General features: G+C 45.6%; 1 protein-coding gene and 1 long non-coding RNA gene across 4 annotated transcripts in view; one reads left to right on the top strand and one right to left on the bottom strand.

The window, feature by feature from the left end:
• Positions 1-292: 292 nt before the first annotated feature.
• Positions 293-4,310, bottom strand: LOC147005430 (uncharacterized). The gene is made up of 3 exons (XR_015046657.1): positions 3,675-4,310; positions 808-850; positions 293-457 (listed from the first exon to the last, which is right to left on the bottom strand). It is a non-coding gene; the product is annotated as an uncharacterized LOC147005430 (long non-coding RNA).
• Positions 4,278-24,048, top strand: part of Syde2 (synapse defective Rho GTPase homolog 2) — a 33,027-nt gene continuing 13,256 nt past the window's right edge. The window contains exons 1-4 of one of the 3 annotated variants that reach the window (XM_021158120.2): positions 4,278-5,451; positions 15,763-16,401; positions 18,567-19,657; positions 22,839-22,965. In XM_021158120.2, the coding sequence (XP_021013779.1) occupies positions 4,278-5,451; positions 15,763-16,401; positions 18,567-19,657; positions 22,839-22,965 (3,031 nt within the window). Of the gene's footprint in view, positions 5,452-15,759; positions 16,402-18,566; positions 19,658-22,838; positions 22,966-24,048 lie in introns of all 3 variants that reach the window. The other 2 variants (XM_029475293.2, XM_029475294.2) reach the window with 2 other exon arrangements.

The following is a 24,048-nucleotide window of genomic DNA, read 5'->3' as shown; positions in this document are numbered from 1 at the left end:
CAAGGAATGGTCACGTAAGTGCAAACACTATCTCAGGAAGAATGTCTAGTATCTATTTCTGTTCTAGAAAATGCCACAGGGGTATAGTGGCTTTGCAATCAGATGCCGGGAGTAGGGACGGGGACGTCTTTCCATCTCATTGTGGTGAACTTGAACAAGTGATAATATAGATCATATAAGATTAGGGGATATGAAGTGTTGATGTATTCTAAAACATTAAATGTTTCTGAATGTTAGAAAACACGAGCAGCCATAGTCTTCCTTGCATCACTTTACAGGAAACGGGGGGGGGGAGGGGGCATAGGAATGTTGCACAAGGCTAGATGTTAATCAAGAACCTCTGGATGGAGAACACGCCTTCTGGGGTCAGTTCAGTGGGTCAGCTGTAGGCTCAAGTTACTTTACTCAGACTTGAAGGAGCTGGTGGTAAACCCGACAGGTCTGCACCACAGGCATTCTGGTGAGGCAGTTTAGGAAGAGAACTGCAAACATTCCAGGGCTAAACTTGCTGTCCGTTTCCCTAAGACTTTCCCTGAAAGACTGAGAACCAGGGAGACACAAACACATCAGAGTGTCTACAAAGTGACCAAAATGCTCTTAGCTACAGTCCCTTCCATGACTGTTAAATGAGCCCCATGCTCAGCCTATCAGTTTGTTCACTCCTCCCAGTCAGAGTTACTGCCACCCCAGCCTGCTTGGAGCCAGACTATCCCATGGTTGTTAAATCTCTGGTGACAGTGCCAATGCAGTAGTTGTCAATTCATGAGGCACCAAGGTGACTGCTAAGCCTCTGAGAAACAAGGATACACACTGGAAGATGTCTTGGCCACCCCCTAATGTCCTTAGGAATCTGCAAGATTAGAAAGAAAAGGAATCGGAGATAGTTGAACAGTTGAAGTCGTCACCTTGTTGCAGTGACTGTTGCTGGAGATCATGACAGTTCTGTGGCTATGTCTGAGAATGGCATGTTTACAAACCTTTTAGTGACATACAACACACATATAGAAAACTAGGGCTTGCATATTTAACATTAAATTAGATTTAATTTCTGTGACCCCCAAATAGAGTTAAAATTGTGAGTTAAAGTTCTCAAACCTTCTCAGGGTGACCTGAACTTCCCATCTTCCTGCCTGTACTTTCCACACGCTGAGATTACAGGTGTGGGTCACTACACCCAGCCTGTGTGGGGTGTGGGGAGGGGGGTTGGGATAGAATCCCGAGCTTTGTGCCCACTCAAAGCGCTCTGTGAACTGAGCCATAGCCCCAGCCCTCTTCCCATCCTCAATTTTTTTTTTGTTTTTTGTTTTTTGTTTTTTGTTTTTTTGTTTTTCGAGACAGGGTTTCTCTGTATAGCTCTGGCTGTCCTGGAGCTCACTTTGTAGACCAGGCTGGCCTCGAACTCAGAAATCCGCCTGCCTCTGCCTCCCGAGTGCTGGGATTAAAGGTGTGCGCCACCACGCCCGGCTCCCATCCTCAATTTTAAGCAGGGTTAAGTTTCACTGTGAGATGCTATACTGAGCTTGGTTCTTAGCAATGCCTAAAGCAATGTACAGCATATTACATTGGCCAGTAAATTTCATGACTCTTGAATAATTTAGCAAGTTGAACCAAGGACAGAGTCCAATATATAGATGTGTGTGTGTGTGTGTGTGTGTCTGTGTGTGTGTGCCTCTGTGTGTGTGTCTGTGCCTGTGCCTGTGTGTGTGTGCGAAGCTTATGGCATTTTAAACTCTGTTAACTACAAAGAATAAAAAGATTGTGCAATTTAGTTGGAAGGAAAACAACCTCTGAGATAGCGATCAAATTGTGTTTATAGAACCCATTATTGGCAGCTTTGCTATCAGTCATTTCCTGTGGGAATATTTCACTGTGGAATATTTTTATGCCTTGACTATTCATGAAATAGCCTTGGGTTCCTGCAATAAAAATATCCTAGCACAGTAGGTATTAAGGTCTGAACATCGTAGTGTAACGTTTCAGATTAAGCGTTGAGATTATGTCTCGAAGTTTTCAGTGTGTTACGAAAGAGTTTTAAAAACAGCACGAGAACACTATGGTCAGGTGGAGAGTTGAGCAACAGCCTGGAAACCGAAGCTACTTGTTGTCTATCACACTGCTGTCAATTAAGAAGCTTCCTCATGTAGTGTTTAGGATGCTGGGTTTACCCCAACACAACAGGGGATTATAGTTTCTGTCCTTAGGAAGTGGGTCAATTTTGAATTTTTTTTTTAATAAGAGAGACAGAACATGCATACGAATTATGTAAAACAAAAAAACCTGAAACATCTGTTCCAACAAATATATGATAAAGATTTGTGTGTTCATACATGTGTGTGGTGTATATGCATGGTATATGTGTAGCATGTGTATATGTGTGGTGCGTTTGTGTGGTGTACTTACTTGTGTTGTGCATGGTGTGTGTGTGTGTGTGTGGTATATATGTGTTTGTGTGTATATGCATACGTGTGTGGTGTGTGTGTGGTATACGTGTGTATGTGTGTGGTGTATGTGGTGTGTGTGTGTGGTATATGTGTGTATGTGTTTCTGTGTGTGTGGTCTATGTGTGGTGTGCGGGGGGGGGGGTTATACCTGTTTTGAATGTGTGCTGTGTAGTGATAAGGACTCTTGAAGTTTGGTAGAACCTGAGACCTAGTCCGCGTGGGAGCTGACTCCATGGTGAAGAGGAGGATGGGTAGGTAGTCCTTCAGCCTCCCCTCTGCATTCCTGTGTTTTGGAGTGTCACAAAGTGTCTCAGGTCACAAAGCAATGGCTCCCCACCTCCAGGGTGTGGATCTTGATACAATTGACTCAAATCTTTAGGCTTGAAAGCTTTGCCTTCACCTGCCGGGCACTCCTGTCAGTTTCTTTGTTCCTTTGTTTAGCTTTTTGAGAGAGGGCCTCAGGGTGTCCTCCAACTGCCTCCATCTTAAGCCTCCTCCTTCCACAAGCAAGAATACCACCACACCAAGCCTAGCACAGGGAAGATTACACACATACAGATACAGGGGGATGACTCCAAAGGCAGAGAGCCAGGCGCTAACAAACTGCACAGATCCGAGTGAGCTGAGAGGATGGAGCCTTTAGGCACAGAAAGCAGCCGGGCTTACATGGAGGACCATACTGGAATAAGTAAGGACCATTCACTCAATTACCACTTTTGGAGGACTTGAGTACCTACTAAGTGCAAGCATGTGCTAGATGTTTGTGTGGTATGAGCGGCTCAAAGGTCATTCCCAATGCATAACAACCAAAAAGTATAGCTGAAATCAGAGATGATGGCAACACTGATTCTTATCGATCACTGCCAGGCCAGGCAGGGTTTGGTTTTGAGAGTAGGTATTTCCAAATTCCACCCTTTCTCCATTTCGACCCAGCTGTTTCTCAACACTGAATTTCAGTTACCATTTTTACATTTAAAAGCTGTAAACTAGCGCTTTTAGTTTGGTAGTTGTACCCGGGGCTCTTATCTGTGGTTCCATTTAACAAGTTTTGTTTGATCTAGGGATTAACGTTGGATGAGCAGGTATCATTTTTACAGATGGAGAAACAGATTTGAAAAAGAGGGAACCGAAGTGATCTAGGACATAAAGGACTTTTTAAAATTCCTTAATGAATAGAATTTGCTAGATTCCTTTTTTATTGTTTATTTTTACGTGCATGGTCGTTTTACCTACACGCATGCCGGGTGCCAGCGAGGCCAGAAGAGGGCATCGGAACCCCTGACACTGGAGTCCTACACCAGAGCAGCCAGCGATCCTTATAGCCGAGCGACCTCTCCAGCCCCGCAAATTCCTTTCCAACAGTTCCGGCGAGCAGGGAACCGATCAGAACATCTTGGGGACAACGCTCCTGTGAGATACACCTGCATTCGCACTTGGTCGGTCCAAACAGTCTTTGTTACTCTCAAGCTAGGACTTGCTGCACCGGAGCCCCGCCTCGCGCAGGGGGCAGCGGGGAGGGGCCGGGGCGGTTGGCGGGGTGGCAGCCCGACCCGCTCCACCTTTCCCTCTCGGCAGCCGCGCAGGCCCCGCCCCCGGAGCGCCCACCTCGGGAACGCCGCGTGTTGGCCCGCGCGCCCCGTCGCGGCTCTAGTTCCGGGGCATGCGCGCTGCGGCGCCCGCGCCCCCCTCCGTCGACCCGCCGCTGCCGAGTTATGCCAAGTATGTGAGGAGCTGGCGAGGACCGGCCGTGGTCATGGAGAGCCGCCGCCTCCGCCCGCGCGGGACTCGGAGCCCGCCCCGCGCCCCGGGCGAGCCGGGCTGCTGAGGGCGGCGCTCATGGCGGAGCCCCTGCGGAGGACGCTCGGCCGGTTCAGAGAGCGGCACGCTCCCGGGGCGCTCGGGCTGCACGCGGACTCCGTGGCGGCCTGGCTCTCCGAGGGACGCTCGCCACCCCACGAGCTCGCGGGCCCCGGTATGGAGCGGCCCGCGTGGGGGACCGAGCAGCCGGGCGCGCGGGTGCTATGGTCTCGCGGGGCGCAGGAGGCCGCCGCTCTGGGCCGCGCGCTTGCTCGCGCCTCCCCAGGCGCGGAGGGCAGCGGCGACGACGACGGGGAGGACGAGGGCGCCGACTACTACGAGAACCTGCCGGCGGGCTGCGCGCCCGAGGGGGCGGATGCGCTGCGGGCCTCGCCTTCCCGAGCGCCCGGCTCCTCCCCGGGGATGGAGGGCGGCCGCCTGGAGACGGGCAGGCTGCAGACCCAGTTGCGAGAGGCCTATTATCTGCTGATCCAGGCCATGCACGACCTGCCCCCTGACTCGGGCACGCGGCGGGGCGGACCCGGGGGAGCCCGGGCTCAGGGCCAGCAGCCGCCTCTCCCCCGCGGCGCAGCCGTGCGCCCAGCCTGCAGCCTCCGAGGCGGCGACCGCCCTCCGCAGCAGGTGTCCCCGCCCCGGTCGCCTCCGACGGAGTCGAGAGAGGGACGGCCTTCCAGTCCTCGGATGCAACTGTCCAGTTGCAGAAGTCTCGAGAGCCTCCGCGTGAGCCGGCGGCCGCCTCTGCTCCAGCGGTGGGCGAGCGACAGCTGCATCAGGTGCGGTACGCACCGGGACAGGGACGAGCCCCAGCCACGTGGAGGTGGGATGGACAGCTGGATCCCGGGCAGCCACAGGGCTGCTACGTCCGCCGCTCTCCTGCCTCCCATCTGCCATGACCCCAGCGGGTCCTCGGGACGACCCTTTAAGGATCCTGTGGGGACCTCTGTGATATCCAACAGCCAAGAGGACCATCCGGAGGATCTTCCCCTCCTCAAGCCACCTGCGGTGACTGTCAAGAAACTGCAGAAGTGGATGTACAAAGGACGTCTGCTGTCCCTGGGGATGAAGGGTCGCGATCGCGGGACAGCACCCAAAGTTCCCGGAGCGCAGACAACCTCTCCAAATTTGGGCAGTTGGAAAGTGCATGAAAACCACGTCCTCTCGGTGACAACGGACCAAAGAATCACACTGACAGGTAGGACACTTTGCAGTCAATATGCTAAGCAGAGCCCTGAGCCTCTAGTGTGGTGGTTTTCAGCCTTTCTGATGCTGTGACCCTTGAATCTAGTTTCTCATGTTTGGTGCCCCGGACCATAAAATTATGTTCGTTGCTACTTCATAACTGTAATTTTGCCACTGTTATGAGACGTCATGCAAATATCTGTGTTTTCCAATGGTCTTAGGCGACCCCAGTGAAAAATTAGTTCAGTCACCACGGGGGTCGAGACCCTCAGGTTGAGAACCACTGGTGTACTGTTTCCCGAGTGGGCTTCTGCGGGTCGCTGCTAATGTCATGCATTAAATCTTGTGGTCTCTGCGCCCCCTCCCTTCCCCTCCTCCCTCTCTCCTGCTTCCTGCTTTTTCCTTCTTTCCCTTTTCGGATATTTTTGTTTTTCTCTTCTCCACGAGTCAGCGTGCTCCCTCCCTTAGGACAACAGTGAATGAAGGTTTTAAGTCCTTTATGTGCTTTTAATGTAGGTTTTGATGCGGGAGGAGGGGGGGCACTATTTTATTTATTTTTTATTTTTTTCTGTAGCTCTAGGCAAACTCAAAGACTTGGGAAGTTTGTGAGTCAGAATTCGATCCAAGGTAGAATTTTATAGGCTTCATAAACTGTCATTTTACTTATTAGGCTGTTTTTCTTTTCACCCAGGCACCGCACATACTTGAGCTTAGACATTCACGTGAGCGCGCGCGCGCGCACACACACACACACACACACACACACACTCACTCACTCACTCACTCCAAAGCTAGGATTTCGTTCTCTTGTAGAACACCTATGATACTGGTTTGTAAAGAAAGTAAATGTCACTCAGGGCCAAGTGCAAGCACCTAAGGCCACTTGAAAACTTAGAAAACACTATTTATAGTAGAAAAAAAATTTTTTTAAGTCTGGTTGTCCTTATATAGTATGCAAGATCTTTGGTTTCCTATGTTCATGTTTTTAAATTCTCACTGAGGGTCCAGTTTTAGAAATCTCTGAATTTTGTTGTAAATATCAAAATTCTCTGGTGAATCAAAACCATGTGGAGTCTTGACACCCCCTTAAAGACAGAAACTTTCAGTGAGGAGTTTTAAAAATAGTTAAGTGCTGGAAGAATTTGAGGGTTTCCTGGAAGAATACAGACCCAGCCCAGCTGTGGTGGCCCAGGCCTTTCATCCCAGCACTCTGGAGGCAGAGGCAGGTGCATCTCTGTAAGTTCAAGACCAGTGTGGCCTACAGAGTAAGACCCTGTTTTTTAAAAAAAGAAAAAAAAAATAGATCACATGTCTCTCTGAATTACTGCACAATAACTTGAAATCATACACACAAATGTGAGGAGAAATCCAAGTTCCAACTAAAATATGATTTTATATGATTTATAGACATTACACATTAAACAATAGGTTCTAATTCTATTTCACCGGAATAAAGAGATAGTAGACAAGTCTTTGTGAAGAGAGATGCACTTTTCCAAGCTCACATCAAAATCTACTACTACTACTACTACTAAATAATTTCCCCCAGATCTAAAGTACTTGTAATAAAAAGTCTTACATTCACAGCCTTTAAGTTCCTTTAACTCTGAATGCTAAATTTCACTGATAACAAAACTATGTAAAAACATTCACCATCGAATTACTTTAGTGATCGTGCAGATATTCCGGGAGTTAAATATTTTTCTTCATAGGATGAATTTGTTGCTCCTTCCATTTGACTTTAAATCTGGAAGTGTTAATAACTGAAAAAGAAATGAAAACCACATATTGCAACCACTGCCGCAGCCTTTTATGAGACATCTACCCTGAAGCTGCTGCAGTCCCCTCCCCAAGCCTGGCCCTCCTGGCTTCCTTTCCGATCACACATTAACTCCTCAGCATCCGAGCATGACAGGATAGCATTTAGGTATCTCAGGATGTGCATAGTTACGCCAGCTCTCGGTGTGCGGGTCCTGGACTGTTCTGGATTCTTCCACAGGTTTTACTCCTCTCCCGTCTCCACCCAACAAGAGGCCGCTGTCATTCAGCAGCAGAGGAACCTGGAGGGAGGTTAAGGAGTCTGACCAAGGTTTCTTGCTGTTGCACAGACCCAGACTGTCCTGTGGATTCAAACTCAGTTCTCTTGACTCAGGCACCTCCATATAAGGTCAAAGAGACTCTGAATTCTCCAGAGGCTTGATCCAACTAATTCATTAAATGGCTTGGCCTGACGAGATGGGTGGACTTTAATAAAACACAGTTTAGAGGGCTTCCTTCAAGGGGAATTCATAGCATAGGCTTTGTTATTGTTATTATTATTAAAGAATTTAATGATAATTAAATTTATTTCATTTTTTTCAACTAATTTTTTTTTTTTTTTTGGTTTTTCGAGACAGGGTTTCTCTGTATAGCCCTGGCTGTCCTGGAACTCACTTTGTAGACCAGGCTGGCCTCGAACTCAGAAATCCGTCTGCCTCTGCCTCCCGAGTGCTGGGATTAAAGTCATGCACTACCACGCCCGGCTTTAACTAAAATATTTTTAAGATTTATCTTATGTGTGTGGGTGTTGTGTGGGCATGTATGTATATGCACCACATGCTCGCACATATTTATGTGCAGTACATGCCTGCCTGGTACCGTTGGAGGGTATCAATTCCTCTGCAACTGAAATAAGAGACTGCTGTGAGCCTTCTTGTGGGTGCTGGGAATCGAACCTAGGTCCTTTGCAAGGACACGTGCTCTACCGCTGAGCCATCTCTCTGGCCTTGCTGTGCATCCTTATCTAAAGTTGATGCAGTCCTTTTTGAGTCCTTTCGTTGGGTTCCTGTAGCCCAGTTTACTCCTCTCCGGTCTCCACCCGAGACGAGGCCGCTGTCGTTCAGCAGCAGAGGAACCTGGAGGTTAAGTCTGGTCTTAGTTAAGAGTCTATGCTTTGCAGGGTCAAGACCTGGGTTTGGGTCAGGTCCACTCTGCTCCCTCAACACACAAAAGAGAATAAAGTGGAAAAATTACAGCTTTTTTTTTTTTTTTTTGAAAAAGTATAGTCTCTTTTGAGCAGCATGTTTTTAGTTGTACAAAAGATGGTAAGTATCTTACATCACATTTTCTCTATATATTCCTATGGATAGTTTCTTTACAAATAAAAGTACAAATCAGAATCCATGGTAGATATGTGATGGCATGGAGACACCTCATCTGAGCATTTTAAAAATGTGTGGAGACAATCATGACAAATGCAAACAACAGTGGTTTTCAGTTTTGATTCCCGGCTCCCACCAAGAACCATTACACTTGTGATGTGGGGAGAAATCCAAGTTCCAACTAAAATATGATTTTATATGATTTACAGACATTACACATTAAACAATAGGTTCTAATTCTATTTCACCTGAATAAAGAGATAGTAGATGGCGTTAGAGGGCCTGCAGCCTGATGGATTGACGTGTGTTGCAGCATTCACAGATTGGCCAATTTGTTCTAATTGAGACAATTATTTAAGAAATCCTAAGTCATTACACATGGTAAATATTGTCAAGTTTCTGCAAGCCTTAGGATGATGAAGGGGCCGCAGTTCATTTGCCAGCTGTACTTCATTATAAGTCTTTATTTGAAAAGTCCTAATTAGCACGTGATTTTTTTAGAAATGTATTTTGGAGCACCAATTGGTCTCTGTTGGCTGTTCATTGTGTGAAAAGTGTACTTTAGTCTCTTTGACTCCACTCCTGCTTCTGTGAAAGAAGACATTTAGTATAGTTAACTGTCAATGATTTACCTAAAAATTTTAAGGTGGCATTAATTAGATGGCATGAATTTGTTGTTGTTGTTTTTGTAGCCAGTGCTGGTCTTGAACTATAGACCTGTGCATGACCGTGGGGTGCAAGGGGTCAAGCCCAGGGCTTTATGTACACTGGGCAAGCACTGTATCCACTGAAGCCACATTCCCAGATCCCAGCTTGTATGATCTTTTTTTGTTTGTTGGTTTGGGTTTTGGAGATAGAGTTTCTCTACATAGTCCTGGAGCTTACCCAGGTCTGCCCGCCTCCTGAGTGCTGGGGTTAAAGGCTTGTGCCTCCATTAGGCCCCGCCTCCACCCCTCTCCCCCTTTCCCATATTCTCCCTTTCTCTCTCTCTCTCTCTCTCTCTCTCTCTCTTATTTTATGTGTGTGCCACCAGCATGCCCGGCCCACACAGTTAGAGATGGTTGTTAGCTGCCATGTAGGGGGCTGGGAATAGAACCTGGGTCCTTTAGAAGAGCTGAGCGTCCTTTTAAACGCTCAACCATCTTAAGTGAGGTTGATAGGGCGATACAGATTCCTGTCTGTATCTTTTTCGAAGCATTTGAAACTCTGGTTTCATTATCGTTTTTTTTTTTTTTTTTTGACTGGGGGTGGGGGAGGCCCTGCTCTGCCAGCACCTCCAACCTTCGTGAACGGTTTCTGACAGTCTTCTGGCTTTAAATCCTGTGCTGAGACAGTTTGGCCTTCCGGCCTTTGGAAGCAAGTGCAGCTTTTTTTGTTTTGTTGTTTTGGAAGAGTGCCACGGAACATTGGAGTTGCTGGTGGCTGGAAAACTTTGAGAATTACAAAATCAGCAGAAAGTCGTGTTGTGTTGGTTTGGAAGGTCTGTGCTTCTGGATCAGAGATCCGCAGTCCAAGAGGTGGTGTCCGTTTGTCCTTTGAGAACGTCTTGGGCTGTTTTCAGGCCCTTGGGGAAGAAGTGTTCTTCACTGTTGGAGAAGGATGCTTTTCAAACCATGTGCATATGGGTTCCTGGAAAACCTCCTTAAAGTGCAGATTTAGAAGGTTGGGCAGGACCCTGGGAGTCTGCATCTTCACAGGCTTTCAGGAGATCAGATGCTGTTTGGAAGGCCACACTTTAGTAAGGACCTGAAGTTCTCCTGACCCTCTGTTTAGGAAAGACTTCCTTACTTAATACTTGATACTTAAACTGACCCCAGTCAAGGCAAAGCACAGAGCATTCTCTGTTTCAATCTTGTATAGATAGTGCTTGCACTAGTCTCTCTCTCTCTCTCTCTCTCTCTCTCTCTCTCTTTTAATATATATATGAGTACACTGTAGCTTCAGACACACCAGAAGAAGGCATCAGATCTCATTACAGATGGTTGTGAGCTACCATGTGGTTGCTGGGAATTGAACTCAGGACCTCTGGAAGAGCAGCTGGTGCTCTTAACTGTTGAGCCGCCTCTCTAGCCCGCTAACGGTAGTCTTAATCGATCCCATTTCCTACCAATCAACACTGGTGATGTTGGAATCTGCCAGAGAGGGGAGTGGATAGGAACGGTGGTTAACAGTACTTGGGTTTCTGGACAGATTTTTACTACTTCCTTCACCTTGGACAGTTTCTCAACCACTTGTGGCTTCTTTCCTTGGGCTACTGGGAGAACAGGAACATAGTTGGATTCTGTGTAGGCGCTTGGCAGGCTTCGTGAGGATGCCACCTTGCCCCTCGTCATTAGGATGCTGCTGGTGTGAGCACATTGAAAACTGAGGAGTAAGGCCTGGGGGAACTTTGAGGCTGAGCTAGCGAGCACTACAGCCGCGTACACATTTCCTCTTCTGTGCCAATCGCCGCCTGTTACTTTTGTAGGACTGAAAATGATCTCAAGGTATTCCTTTCTACTTTTTTTTAGTCTCAAAAGTGAGCAAGCATATAGTGTGCTTGAGGGTTTTTATTGCCTGTCACAAGAGGAGAGAAAGAAAAAGTACTTTTCCTTACCCTCTACTTCCTTTCAGATTTATCTGGGGAATGCACACAGAGGTTCGATTTTCTTAAACAAAACCTAAGCATAGGCTTCAGTATCTGATGCTTATAAGAATATATTTTTCTTTTCTTTTTTTTTTTTTTTTTTGGTTTTTGGTTTTTCGAGACAGGGTTTCTCTGTGTAGCCCTGGCTGTCCTGGAACTCACTCTGTAGACCAGGCTGGCCTCGAACTCAGAAATCCGCCTGCCTCTGCCTCCCAAGTGCTGGGATTAAAGGCATGCGCCACCACGGCCCAGCTTGCTTGCTTGCTTTCTTTCTTTCTTTCTTTCTTTCTTTCTTTCTTTCTTTCTTTCTTTCTTTTTAAAAGAGGATGGACACCACTCTCTTCAGTAGAGATTTTAAAATAATGAAAAGATGCCCATGGATGCTGGACATTTTCAGTTAATGTTGAGATGCACAACTGCTTAGTCTGCTGATATTTTGAAATAGGGGTTAATTACTGAACAGCTAAATGTTCAGTAATCCTAAGGTAGCTGGCTTTGTTATGAAATAGTTACTGAGAAAATAAAATTGGCTCAAGTAGTTTACCTCTCACTCTGCAGCCTGCTTTTCTCTGTATCCATTGTTTTTTGTTTTTTTTTTTTTTTTGGTTTCGAGACAGGGTTTCTCTGTGTAGCCCTGGCTGACCTGGAACTCACTTTGTAGACCAGGTTGGCCTCGAACTCTCCGCCTGCCTCTGCCTCCCAACTGCTGGGATTAAAGGTGTGCGCCACCACACCCGGCCCATTGTTGCAATTATCATGCAGACCTCTCACTCTGCAGCCTGCTTTTCTCTGTATCCACTGTTGCAATTATCATACAGACTTTCAAAGTCAAATCACTTTCATTAGAACCTTTAGGTTATACCAATTAGCCTGTATAGTTGCGAGGGAGTGCTTTTTGCCCTGCAACTTTGTATACTTTAATTTTTGTTACTTGCATCTTCTTGTGTACTTATGAAGCAAAATCTAACTCCGGAATCTGGGCAGCTGAATTAGGTGGTACCTTTTAGCATGGAAGGGAAGGGAGGGAAGATGGCACTGGGCCTTCCAGGTTCAGTGAGGGATCCTATCTCAGTAAAGCAGGTGGAGGGCGGGAGAGTTGTTGTGGAGGGCCTGAGTTTGGTTCTCAGTGCTCCCATGGTGGCTCACAACCTTCCATAACTCCAGTTCCAGGGGACCCTGCTGCCATCCTCTGCTTCTACATGGATGCACACACATGTTCACATGCTTTCATACCCTGCACACACAGGAATAAAACCAGTCGGTGTCTCACAGTGTAATTACTCCTTTTAGTATTATGTTTTCATCTGACACATTGACTTGCTTAGATACAGGATGCTAAACGCTTTATTTTTCTTATTGCAGATCCTTGGAATGTAGTAAGTACATGCAGGTGCCTATCAGGCACAGTGTAGACTATGTATGATGTGAAAAACAGTGATAGCACACAAAACAGTGTATCCAACTGGATACATGTTTGGGCGTTGTTAAGGAGCTCTGAGAAGACAAACAAGATGTGACTTCTGGCTTCGACTTTGTAATTGTGTCAGAACTGTGTGTAACAGTGTCCCTCACAGGTCTGTTATGCTGTTACATAAGAAGCGCTGTGGACTGACTCATGAAGCAGATCTGGCTTTGGCTGTTCTGGGCGGGAACATGTGATCCCCGGGAGCCCAAAGCCCCAGTGACTCCTGGCCCTGTGCTTGTTATCTTTGGATGGGAAGGAGAGGGAACTGAAGAAAGATTTTTTTTTTAAATATAGATTTTCTTTTTATTTAATTTTTTGTTTTCTTAAGAGAGAGTTTCTCTGTATAGCCCTGGCTGTCCTGGAACTCACTCTGTAGACCTGTCTGGACTTGAACTCAGAGATTTGCCTGCCTCTGCCTCTGCTGGGATGAAGTTGTGAGTCACCAGGCCTGGCTGAGTTTTCAGTTATGTGTCTGGGTCTGGGTCCCTGTGAGTATAGTGGAAGCTGAAAGGAATCCGAGCCCCTGGGGCTGGAGCTACAGGGGCTGTAGGCTTCTTGATGTGGGTGCTGGGGACCCATGTTGGCTCTTCTGCAAGAGCATTAAGTAATCTTAACAACTGAACTATCTCCCCAGCCCCAAAGAAAGATGCTCAGCAATCAAGTTTTCATCAACTAAACATGTTGAAAGAGAAATTACTTCAGGGTGATGAGTATGTGCCAGGTTTGCATGTGTAGTCCTGTATGCTGCAGAGATGCAGGTTTGCATGTGTAGTCCTGTATGCTGCAGAGATGCAGGTTTGCATGTGCAGTCCTGGATGCTGCAGAGATGCAGGTTTGCATGTGCAGTCCCGGATGCTGCAGAGATGCAGGTTTGCATGTGCAGTCCTGGATGCTGCAGAGATGCAGGCTTGCATGTGTAGTCCCAGATGCTGCAGAGATGCAGGTTTGCATGTGTAGTCCTGGATGCTGGAGAGATGCAGGTTTGCATGTGCAGTCCTGGATGCTGGAGAGATGCAGGTTTGCATGTGCAGTCCTGTATGCTGCAGAGATGCAGGTTTGCATGTGCAGTCCTGGATGCTGCAGAGATGCAGGTTTGCATGTGCAGTCCTGGATGCTGCAGAGATGCAGGTTTGCGTGTGCAGTCCTGGATGCTGCAGAGATGCAGGTTTGCATGTGCAGTCCTGGATGCTGCAGAGATGCAGGTTTGCATGTGCAGTCCTGGATGCTGCAGAGATGCAGGTTTGCATGTGTAGTCCTGGATGCTGCAGAGATGCAGGTTTGCATGTGCAGTCCTGGATGCTGGAGAGATGGTCCTTGCTTCCCAGGCTTCTGCAAGATGTGAGTCAATGCTGGAAAGCAGTCTCTTCCATTTCCCAGTGGCTGGTCCAGACAAGCTCCCCGGCTGTTCTGAGTAGAAGTTTAGTTTTCAGTCTATTCCAAACATATTGTCAGTGCCTTCTAAGGTAAAATACGGTGTCTTTTGTTAGTGGGTGACAGGGTAAGAGTGCTAGCTTGGTTTTGAACACCTCTTATAATCAAAGGGGGTCACAGGAGCCAGCTGACCCTTTCACGGGGTCGCCTAAGACCATTGGAAAACACAGATATTTACATTATCATTCAACACAGAAGCAAAAGTATAGTCACCGAGTAGCAACGAATCATTCTTATGGTCGAGGTCACCACAACATGAGGAACTGTACTAAAGGGTCGTAGCATCAGGAAGGCTGAGAACCGCTGCTGCAGAGGTCAGGGAATTCAGAGCTTCCTTGCTGCTCTCTCTCCCCCGCCTGGCACACAGTAGTCACTCACTGAGTAGATCAGTGGCTTACATTGATTACACTACTTGATTGGGTGCAAGTTTAGGATTTAAAAAGAGAATGGTAAATTTACATTTTTAAAGGATTTTTTTTTCCCCAGTAGATGAAAGGTTACTGAAAGCCTTGATTATACATGAATTTAGTTTTTTTGTTTGTTTGTTATTAAGCTTATCGTAGCCAGGCAGTAGTGGCGCACTCCTTTAATCCCAACACTTGGGAGACAGAGGCAGGTGGATTTCTGAGTTCAAGGGCAGCCTGATCTACAGAGTGAGTTCCAGGACAGCCAGGGCTACACAGAGAAACCCTGTCTCGAAAAAAGAAAAAGAAAAAAAAAGCTTATCATAGCTTAAAATGTTATCACTGCTATGAAACCGCTATGCTTTATTGGCTGTAGCCATATGTGCATTCAGAGTGTCACAACACTGTACTGGCATAATTTTAAAACATGCCACAGTCTCAGATGTCCACACATGACCTCTTGTGCTTCGCTCACGCACGGCATTAGCAGAACTCTCTGGAAGCATAAACATCTTTAGTTGCGAGTAATAAATATAAGGGTCTTCTAACCCTGTGACACTGTATTGACATAAATGTAAGTATCTGGGCCTTCACTGGGTCATGGGAGAGGGCGATTCTGTTCAGTATTTATTTGCTCCTTAGGTTTGTGCTTTAATTAAAGTTTTTAAATTTTGTTAAAATTTAAAGGCTATTATCAAAAAAATTAATGTTTATGAAAGAAAAAGAATGTCACTTATGTTTGATATTTGTATCATGAGTTGATATTATTGAGATAGCAATTAAAAGTGTACTTTAGGAACTTTCTAAAAATAATACACACACACACACACACACACACACACACACACACACTATTATGGTGAGACTTGAGCACCGTTGTATTTTACAATAAAGACAGTGCTAGCTTGCATTTTTTTTCCTTAGAGTTTCATAACACTTATGTAGCCACTTGGATTTCTAAATTGAAATTAAATTTCAGTGGGAAAAAAGTTAGCTTTTGTGGTTTGACTTTGATCTATGAATATGATTAATGTCACTTTTTTGTTTTGTTTTGTTTTTCGAGACAGGGTTTCTCTGTGCAGACCAGGCTGGCCTCGAACTCAGAAATCCACCTGCCTCTGCCTCCCAAGTGCTCGGATTACAGGCGTGCGCCACCACTGCCCGGCAATTAATGTCACTTTTATTTTTAAACATCTAAATACCCGGTCTGCAGTGACATGTCTCTCCTCTGTGTTCTCTCTTTTGTCCTTTGAAGCAGACTTATTTGAGAATGTCTATGGGTCTCCACTGAAGAAACGAGAACCTGAAGATGTAAGGGGTCCCGCCGAGCTTAGAGGTCACCAGCCCCTTAACAACATCACAGTTTCAAAGAAGCGCAATTGGCTGTATCAGAGCACCCTGAGGTCTCAGAGTCTGGACGAGAGCAAGCGAAGCCAGGACAGACGCTATTTCTCCCTCTCTCCTGTGTCTCCACCCAAGCATTGGCTATCCCACAGGCCACACTGCACACATGCGGTGTGTAATGCTGCTACGTTATCCAGAAACGGCTCTTCAGCCTTTAGCCAGGACAATGATGCGGACGATGAAGGAGAAATATGGTATAATCCCATCCCTGAGGATGACAGCTTGGGCATAGCACACGTCTTGAGTCTTGAGGAGGCAAACACCACCACCCTGCAGCTTCCTGTGAGCATGTTGTCTGCCAGAGATCTGATGAAGGCGGAGCCTCATAGTGAAGACAGAGGGGACGTGCAGACCTCACAGTCAAATGGAATTAATTCTGCAGATTCTATGCATTCTATAGAAATTATGCAGCACTGCAAACAAAGGTTAGGGCACAGGACACAAGAAAGCCCGACGGCAGAGGACAGCCCTGTGTTGAAATCTGCTTCTACAGGTAAAGGTGGCTGTTCACCTGAGATGTCTTCCTTTTCAGGTCTTTGACAGCTCCTCACCCTGCGCATAGATGATGTGTGCTGTATGTGTCTTATACTCTGTCCTTATAAAGTGAAGGTGTCTCAGGCCTGGAAAGAGATGGCTTAGCATTAAGAGAGCTTGCTGCTCCTGCAGGAAACCTGAGTTTGGGTCCTAACACCCACATCAGTTGGCTCACAATCACAGCCACCACCTATAACTCCCAGAGGATCCAACACCTATAGCTGGGTATATAATTTTGTATATTTAAGCATTTTTCATCTTATACTTGCTTCTCATAGCTGTCTTGTGATTTGCTTGGTATAATCGTTTCAATGAAAATCGGATTTTATGTTTTTAAATTTTATTGAATTTTAAGAATCAAAGCCATCTTGCACTCTCGGGCCTGTGTGCGCACACGCTAGTTCTTGTGTGTAAGTTGGGACACGAATGCTACAGGACTCATGAGGTCAGGGACAGCCTTGGATGTCTTGATTGAGGTAGGGTCTCCTTTTGTGGGTCACTTCTGCATGAGCCACCTGTTTCTACCTCCCGTCTCACTGCAGGAACACCGTCTACAGACCATACAAGCACACCTGACTTTACTTACGTTCTGACGGTTTGAACTGAGGTTCTCCTGTTTACGTAGCAGGCATTGCTCAGGAAACCGTCTCCTCAGCCCCACATTTCTGTAGTAATAAGTTCCCTCTTGTCTGCAGAAGAAGCTCTAACACATAAAATACTTCACGTTCACAATGAGTGACAGTAGAAACTGTTCACAGTTTATAAAAAGATACAGAATATTAAATTCCTTAATAATTTAGGAAAACTCAGAGCGGTTTAATATACTAGGTAGCCTATCTAGGTTATAATAATTACACATAAATTTAAATTTATATCTATATCTATATTTTATATTATATATATATATGTTCTAGGTCAGAAAGCCAGAAGGACTGTTTTGTGATAGACAGTACAAGGGATGCTTTGTCCTGTACGCCACAAGCACTCCATTCCTTACTAGTTGATTACCAGAAAAGCCCAGGGTGCAGATTTAAAATGGTCGCCGTTCTATGTACAGACAATATTGTCAGTACGGAGATGGATGGAAGGAGACTTTTTGTTAATACTTTCAAGAAAGGTCATTTAATCTATGAACAAATAAACGTGTTCACATTTTAACCCTGAAGTAGTTTTGCCAAGGTTAGATTCTGGTCTTAATATTAATAGATCTTTATGTAAAGGAGCGGACAAAACCTGAAAAATTAAATATTAAATAGTTGCAATGATACCATTTTTTTTTTGTTTTGTTTTTTTAATTTAAGGAAATTCTAGCCAGGCAGTGGTGGCACATGCCTTTAATCCCAGCACTCGGGAGGCAGAGGTAGGCAGATTTCTGAGTTTGAGGCCAGCCTGGTCCACAGAGTGAGTTCCAGGACAGCCAGGGCTACACAGAGAAACCCTGTCTTGAAAAACAAAAACAAAAACAAAAAAATAAAAGGAAATCCTAATTTATGTTTCAAAACATTTTTATTTTGTTCAGTTAATTTGAAAACTTAACTGGGAACATGCACAAACTCAAAAATGAAATTGATAGATCCATCAATTTTAACTGGTAGAGTTTAGCAGTTAGCATAAACATCACTGCTTCAGCAGACCCAGCTCACTGGGAAGTTTAGTTGGATATACAATATCCTAGTAGATTTTCAGAACAAAGAAGGCCTCTTTGCTACCCAAGTTACAGACTTATTTGGTTTTTAACTTCTTCTTCTCCTTCTTTTTTTTTTTTTTTTTTTTTAATCAACAACACTTGGCTTTAGAGGGTATGAATACAGAAGCAGTACTGTGCTGTGTGAGTTCAGTTTCTGGTTGAATGTACTGAGATGGAGCCTTTTCTAGTTCCCCCAAAACTTCAGGTTCTGCACTCACTGCAAAGGGAAAACTGTACAAGGAGCCCTGGCCCTGCGTCTCAGGCTCCAGAACAGCAGGTGGGCGCAGGGCGCATCCTCTTATCCAAATCTGTCTCTGTGCTGAGAGCCGCTGAGTGTGTGGGCCTCTCAGTCCAGGTGAGAACCAGTTTGCCTATGCAGTGGGGATAGAACAGAAGTCGGTCACTTCTCTTTATAATACTGTTCTCTGCTTTTTAAGGTCCCGGGATCATAGTCTCTACAAATAGGACTGAACTGAGAGCGATGGAGCCGTCTTCTCCAAGCCCCAGCCCTGGGAAGAAAGGCAGCTCCATTACTTGGTCTTTACCAGATAAAATAAAGTCTCCACGCACTGTGAGGAAACTTTCTATGAAAATGAAAAGGTTGCCAGAATTCAGCCGAAAGCTGGGGGCCAGGGGAACGTTGCACTATGTGAATAGTCCGGATAGCACCCCTCCTTTGTCTAAATGGAACTGTCGAGAAATTCCTCAGACCGCCACTCTGACTTCCGGGAACACCACCAGGAACGTGATAAGCCGCTACCATCTTGATACCACCGTATCCTCGAGACACAGCTACCAGAAGAAACCCCTCGGGAGCTCGAAGTATTCCTGCAAGGGTGGGTACCTCAGCGACGGAGACTCACCCGAACTGAGAACTAGATCTAGCAAGCATGGATCGGAGCACAAATTTGGGAAAGGGAGAGAAACTGTCCCAAGCAGTTGTAGCAAAAATGAACTAGACATCGGTGCCTTCAGACATTACAGCTTTGCAGATCAACCCAAGTGCTCGCAGTACATATCCGGCCTCATGAGCGTGCACTTCTATGGAGCTGAGGGTTTAAAACCGCCCCGGATAGATTCGAAAGATGTCTTTTGTGCCATTCAGGTAGACTCAGTGAATAAAGCCAGAACGGCTCTGCTCACCTGTCGGACGACCTTCTTAGACATGGACCACACGTTCAACATAGAGATTGAAAACGCGCAGCATCTGAAGCTGGTGGTGTTCAGCTGGGAGCCCACGCCGAGGAGGAACCGTGTGTGCTGTCATGGCACAGTCGTCCTGCCTGCTTTATTCAGAGTAACAAAAATGCATCAGCTGGCTGTCAAGCTGGAGCCCAGAGGCCTTATTTACGTCAAGGTGACCCTGATGGAACAGTGGGAGAATTCTCTGCACGGCCTGGATAAGAACCGAGAAGCGGTGATGTTCGGAGTCGACATTCAAAAAGTTGTAGAGAAAGAAAACGTCGGCTTGATGGTGCCGCTGCTGATACAGAAATGTATCGTGGAGATTGAAAAGAGGGGCTGTCAGGTATTGTACTGTTTCTCTGCTTTCTCCTTTATTGATTGGTTGTTAGGTCTTGGGAAAAGGAATTCAAGGTAAGGCTAAGTGGGGAGAAAAGATTTAGATGTTTTCCCAGCCCTGTGTTACATCATCACCACCATCACCATCACCACCACCACCACCACCACCTTCACCGCCATCATTATTTTGGAGTGTGTTTCCTGTCTTAACTTTTGTTGCTGTGATTTGAGAGCATGCTACACAGTTCTGCAGTTTACGTTGTGAAGTGTGTGGGCTTTAGGACTGGAAAGGACTAGATTTTCTTTACAGTGACTTCTCAGGAGAAGCTGATGACACAGAAAGGCTCAGCTCTTTAACAGGAATTTCTGCATGCTTTGAAATTCTGGGGCAGTTCAACAGTGGATTCCAGGGTCTGGCTTCACATCCGAGTTTAGTCCCATGCTTACTCCCTACCATCAGTCCTACTTGGCGTGTGATCACACTTGGCTCTTTACTCCGGGGCTGCACTCCAGATGCAGAGAGCTCCTACTGATAAGAACGCGTGTCCACGTCCACGTTTTGTTTTGTTATATATTTTTTTTACTATTTATGTATATGAGTATTTTGCCTGCATGATGTGTGCCTGGGGCAGAGGCCTGAAGAGGGTGTTGGATGCCCCAGAACTAGACTTAGAGACAATGGTGAGTAGCCATCTGGGTGCTAGGACTTGAACCAAGTCCCTGTGGAAGAGCAGCCAGTGCTCTCAACTGCACACACATCCTTCCATTCATCAAAGACAGGATGGCAAAGGCAGCCTAGAGAAGAGAGAACTTGTTGTTATTTGTAACACAGTTTGAAAATGGTACCCAGAAGCAGGATGTGTAAGCTGAAAGAACTTCAGTTCAGACACACGAATCTGTCTCTATGTTGTCTCTTTGGAGCAAAGTGCTTAAGTGACAGTCCAACTTTCAGACAACTACATTTTATTCCTAAGGGTCTCCATTTCCTTTTCTACCCCACCCTAGCATGTGTAGAGAGCTGGGAGATTCGGGAGACTTTAAAGTTAATCATTGCATAGACACTTTTCAATATCATATTAAACTAAAGAGCTCAAGCGGTGTTATATTGTTTATTTTCTGAAAGATACATAAAACAGATACATAAAGACTTTTGTTTTTAGCAGTGATACTATTTATATAAAAGTTTAGAAAGGTTTCTTTTAAGAGAGATTTCCTGATGGCTCAAAGGTTAAGAGCACTGGCTGCTCTTCCAGAGAATCCACATTCAGTTCCCAGCACCCACACGGCAGCTCACGGTTATCTGTGACTCCAGTTCTAGGGACCTGACACTGTCACACAGGCAGACAGACAGACAGACAGACATGCAGTAAAACATCAGTACACAGGAAATTAAAAAAAAATTTAAGCCTGGTATGGTGGCGCACGCCTTTAATCCCAGCACTTGGGAGGGAGCACAGAGGCAGGCAGATTTCTGAGTTCGAGGCCAGCCTGGTCTATAGAGTGAGTTCCAGGACAGCCAGGGCTACACAGAGAAACCCTATCTTAAAAAAAAACAAAAAACAAAAAACCTTTTTTTTTAAAAAGGAAGAAAGATTTTCTTTAAACTAAGTCTTATGCTTAGTTTCTTAGCATAAGACTTAAATGGCCTTAAACAAAAAGGGCTATCATAAAATTGGTTTCTTTCACTGTGGAAGCATTTTCCTTGACCCTATTTAATATCAGGGCTTTATTTTCTTTGTCATATTTGTGTGTGTGTGTGTATATATATGTAGCATAGCCTAAAATATCACACTTTTGTACTCTGTGGGTTTCTCTTGGTCAAGGGATTCTATTTGCTAGGTTGGACCCTGACAGAGAACCGGTTCCTCTAGGTTTTATATCTGACAGCCGTCTGGATTTTCTTTTGAAATTATTTGATTTTACGTGCGTGGGTGTTTGCCTCCATGCAGGTCTATGTACTGCGTGTGTACAGCTGCCTGGGTTCTCAGCGTGTGTTTATTGGGATGGTGTGCTAGCCCTCACGTGCTGTTCTCAGTATGAACGGCTCAGGACTACAGTCACGACTTTGGAAATGAGACTTGTCTTTCTAGCACGTTCCTGGGTCTTCCTTATGTGTCGCTGACCTCCTTGCCGATGGGAGCATTGTGCGTGGATATTCTTTGAAGCAGATTCAGGTTTCTGACCGTGTTTTGGGTGTACAGAAAGTCATCTCTGAGAACTTTGGAGACCATTTGCCCGTGTGACTGTTGCCGCGGTCCTGTATCAGACCAGCCTCTCTGCTCTTGTAGTTCAGTGACTGGGGGAGAGGCAGTCATGAGTAAACCCGGACATTTCAGTGGTCTTCCTCATTTTCTAGATCTCTTAAAATTATATAGAGATTCCTAATTCAAGTTTTGGAGGGTTGTTCATGCCTTGTTATTATTATTGTACATGTTTTATTGTGAAACAATTTTCTGTAATTATTTGTTCAACTCAAGGTGACCGCTTCCTTAAATAACCCTTTTGATTTGAAAGTGTAGGTGACAACCCCTTATTCTCTGTAAATTTATTTCTTTCCCTCCCTCCCTCCTATCTGAAATCACTCTCATGTAGTCCAGGCTGGCTTTGAATTTGCTATGCAGCTCAGGATGATCTTAAATTCCTGACCCTTCCACTTCCACCTCCCAAGAGCTGGGCCTACAGACGTGCGTGCCGCCACACTGGGTGTTATGCTCTGCTGGGGTTGTACCCAGGGCATCACTGGGTGTTATGCTCTGCTGGGGTTGTATCCAGGACATCATTCTGTTTTCTGGGTACATCCCCAGGTTGGCCTCATCTCCCTGGCTGTGTGTTGAACTTCCGAAGACTCAATAACTAGAAGTGCTCTCAAGTATGCTCATTACCTTACAAGTCTGCTCATTGTAGGTTCGGAGTGAGCACTGTGTATGTAACCCTGTATGAATTTTACAGTAGACTTTATTTTACCTTTTTAATTTTACTTATTTTATTTCCTGTTTGTTTATTTGTTTTAAAATCTAAAATAGGATTTATTTTCTTCTATCACAATATCATCAATTAATTAGAGATTTCAGAAGCTGCATTTGAGGTGTTAGGATGACAGCAGGGTATTTTTGATTGTCAGGTTCATGGGATTTACATTATGCCATGATATTCATTATCGTCTCTGTAACGTGGCGTCTTGTTTCTAGGTTGTAGGCCTGTATCGACTGTGTGGTTCAGCAGCAGTGAAGAAGGAGCTTCGAGAGGCTTTTGAGAAGGACAGCAAGACTGTTGGTCTGTGTGAAAACCAGTACCCAGATATAAATGTAATAACAGGTAAAAACATGGGCATTATTTTGTGTTCTATAGGACATTATTCTATAGAAAAGAATGTGGAGATAAGCGTTTATAACGTTTGATTTGCTTTTGTTCTGAAGTCTTGCTTTCCTTCATAAACTACTGACTGTTTATTCTCTGAGGGGAGGAATTAAGATGCAGATCTGTTACTAAGCAGCCATCAGCAGACCTGTGTCTTCAGGAGAGAAGCAGCTGCAGGAGGCAGCCTGGCTGGCAGATGGGTGACTGATTAAAAAACTTAGACTTAGCCGGGCGTTGGTGGCGCACGCCTTTAATCCCAGCACTCGGGAGGCAGAGGCAGGCGGATTTCTGAGTTCAAGGCCAGCCTGGTCTACAAAGTGAGTTCCAGGACAGCCAGGGCTATACAGAGAAACCCTGTCTCGAAAAACCAAAAAAAAAAAAAAAAAAAAAAAAAACTTAGACTTACTAGGCAGAGTGTTTTGAGTAGCAGACTGCAGTCATTAAAGGCTATTTTGAGGGATGTTAATCAGGCAACTGTACTTGATGGACTTCAGAGACGAGAGGGAGAAAGTCGGGAACCCTGGAGATCTTGGGTGAGGGGTCCTGAGGGTACACACATCCAAGGGAACTTGGTTCTCTGCTGCTGAGGAAAAACTATCGTGGGAATTGGGGCGATCCTTTCCTCCCTGAGTCAAGATCTCATTAGGTAGCTCAAGCTGGCATCAAATTTGCAATCCTCCTGCCTCAGCCTTCCAAGTGTTGGGGTTATATGGGTCAGCACCACCATTCCCAGCATAAAGAGACTTATTTGTCCCTGTGGCAACTGTAGCCCCACGTATAGCATTGAGAACAGTACTAGTAGCCGTGAGGCACTGGGAAAAAAAAAAAAAGGAAGCTTGAGAGTAACTGTCATAGAGAATTCAATCTTTGGATTGTCCATAAAAGCATAAAAAGACAAGTACTTTGGCAATCTGTAAACTTTGGAGGTAGGCAGAGAAGGCAGAACCTTGGAGTTATTTGAAAGAGACAAAGTCTGGGAAACTGGAGCTGGCAGAGGTTACAGACAGTGTGTGTGTGTGGGGGTGGGGGGGTGGGGGTGGT

This window comes from Mus caroli, unplaced genomic scaffold (genome assembly GCF_978045245.1).
Source record: "Mus caroli unplaced genomic scaffold, Mus_caroli_1 scaffold_3, whole genome shotgun sequence".
Taxonomy (NCBI): domain Eukaryota; kingdom Metazoa; phylum Chordata; class Mammalia; order Rodentia; family Muridae; genus Mus; species Mus caroli.
The sequence above is the reverse complement of the archived record's forward strand: the minus strand, read 5'-3'. Positions and strand labels throughout refer to the sequence as shown.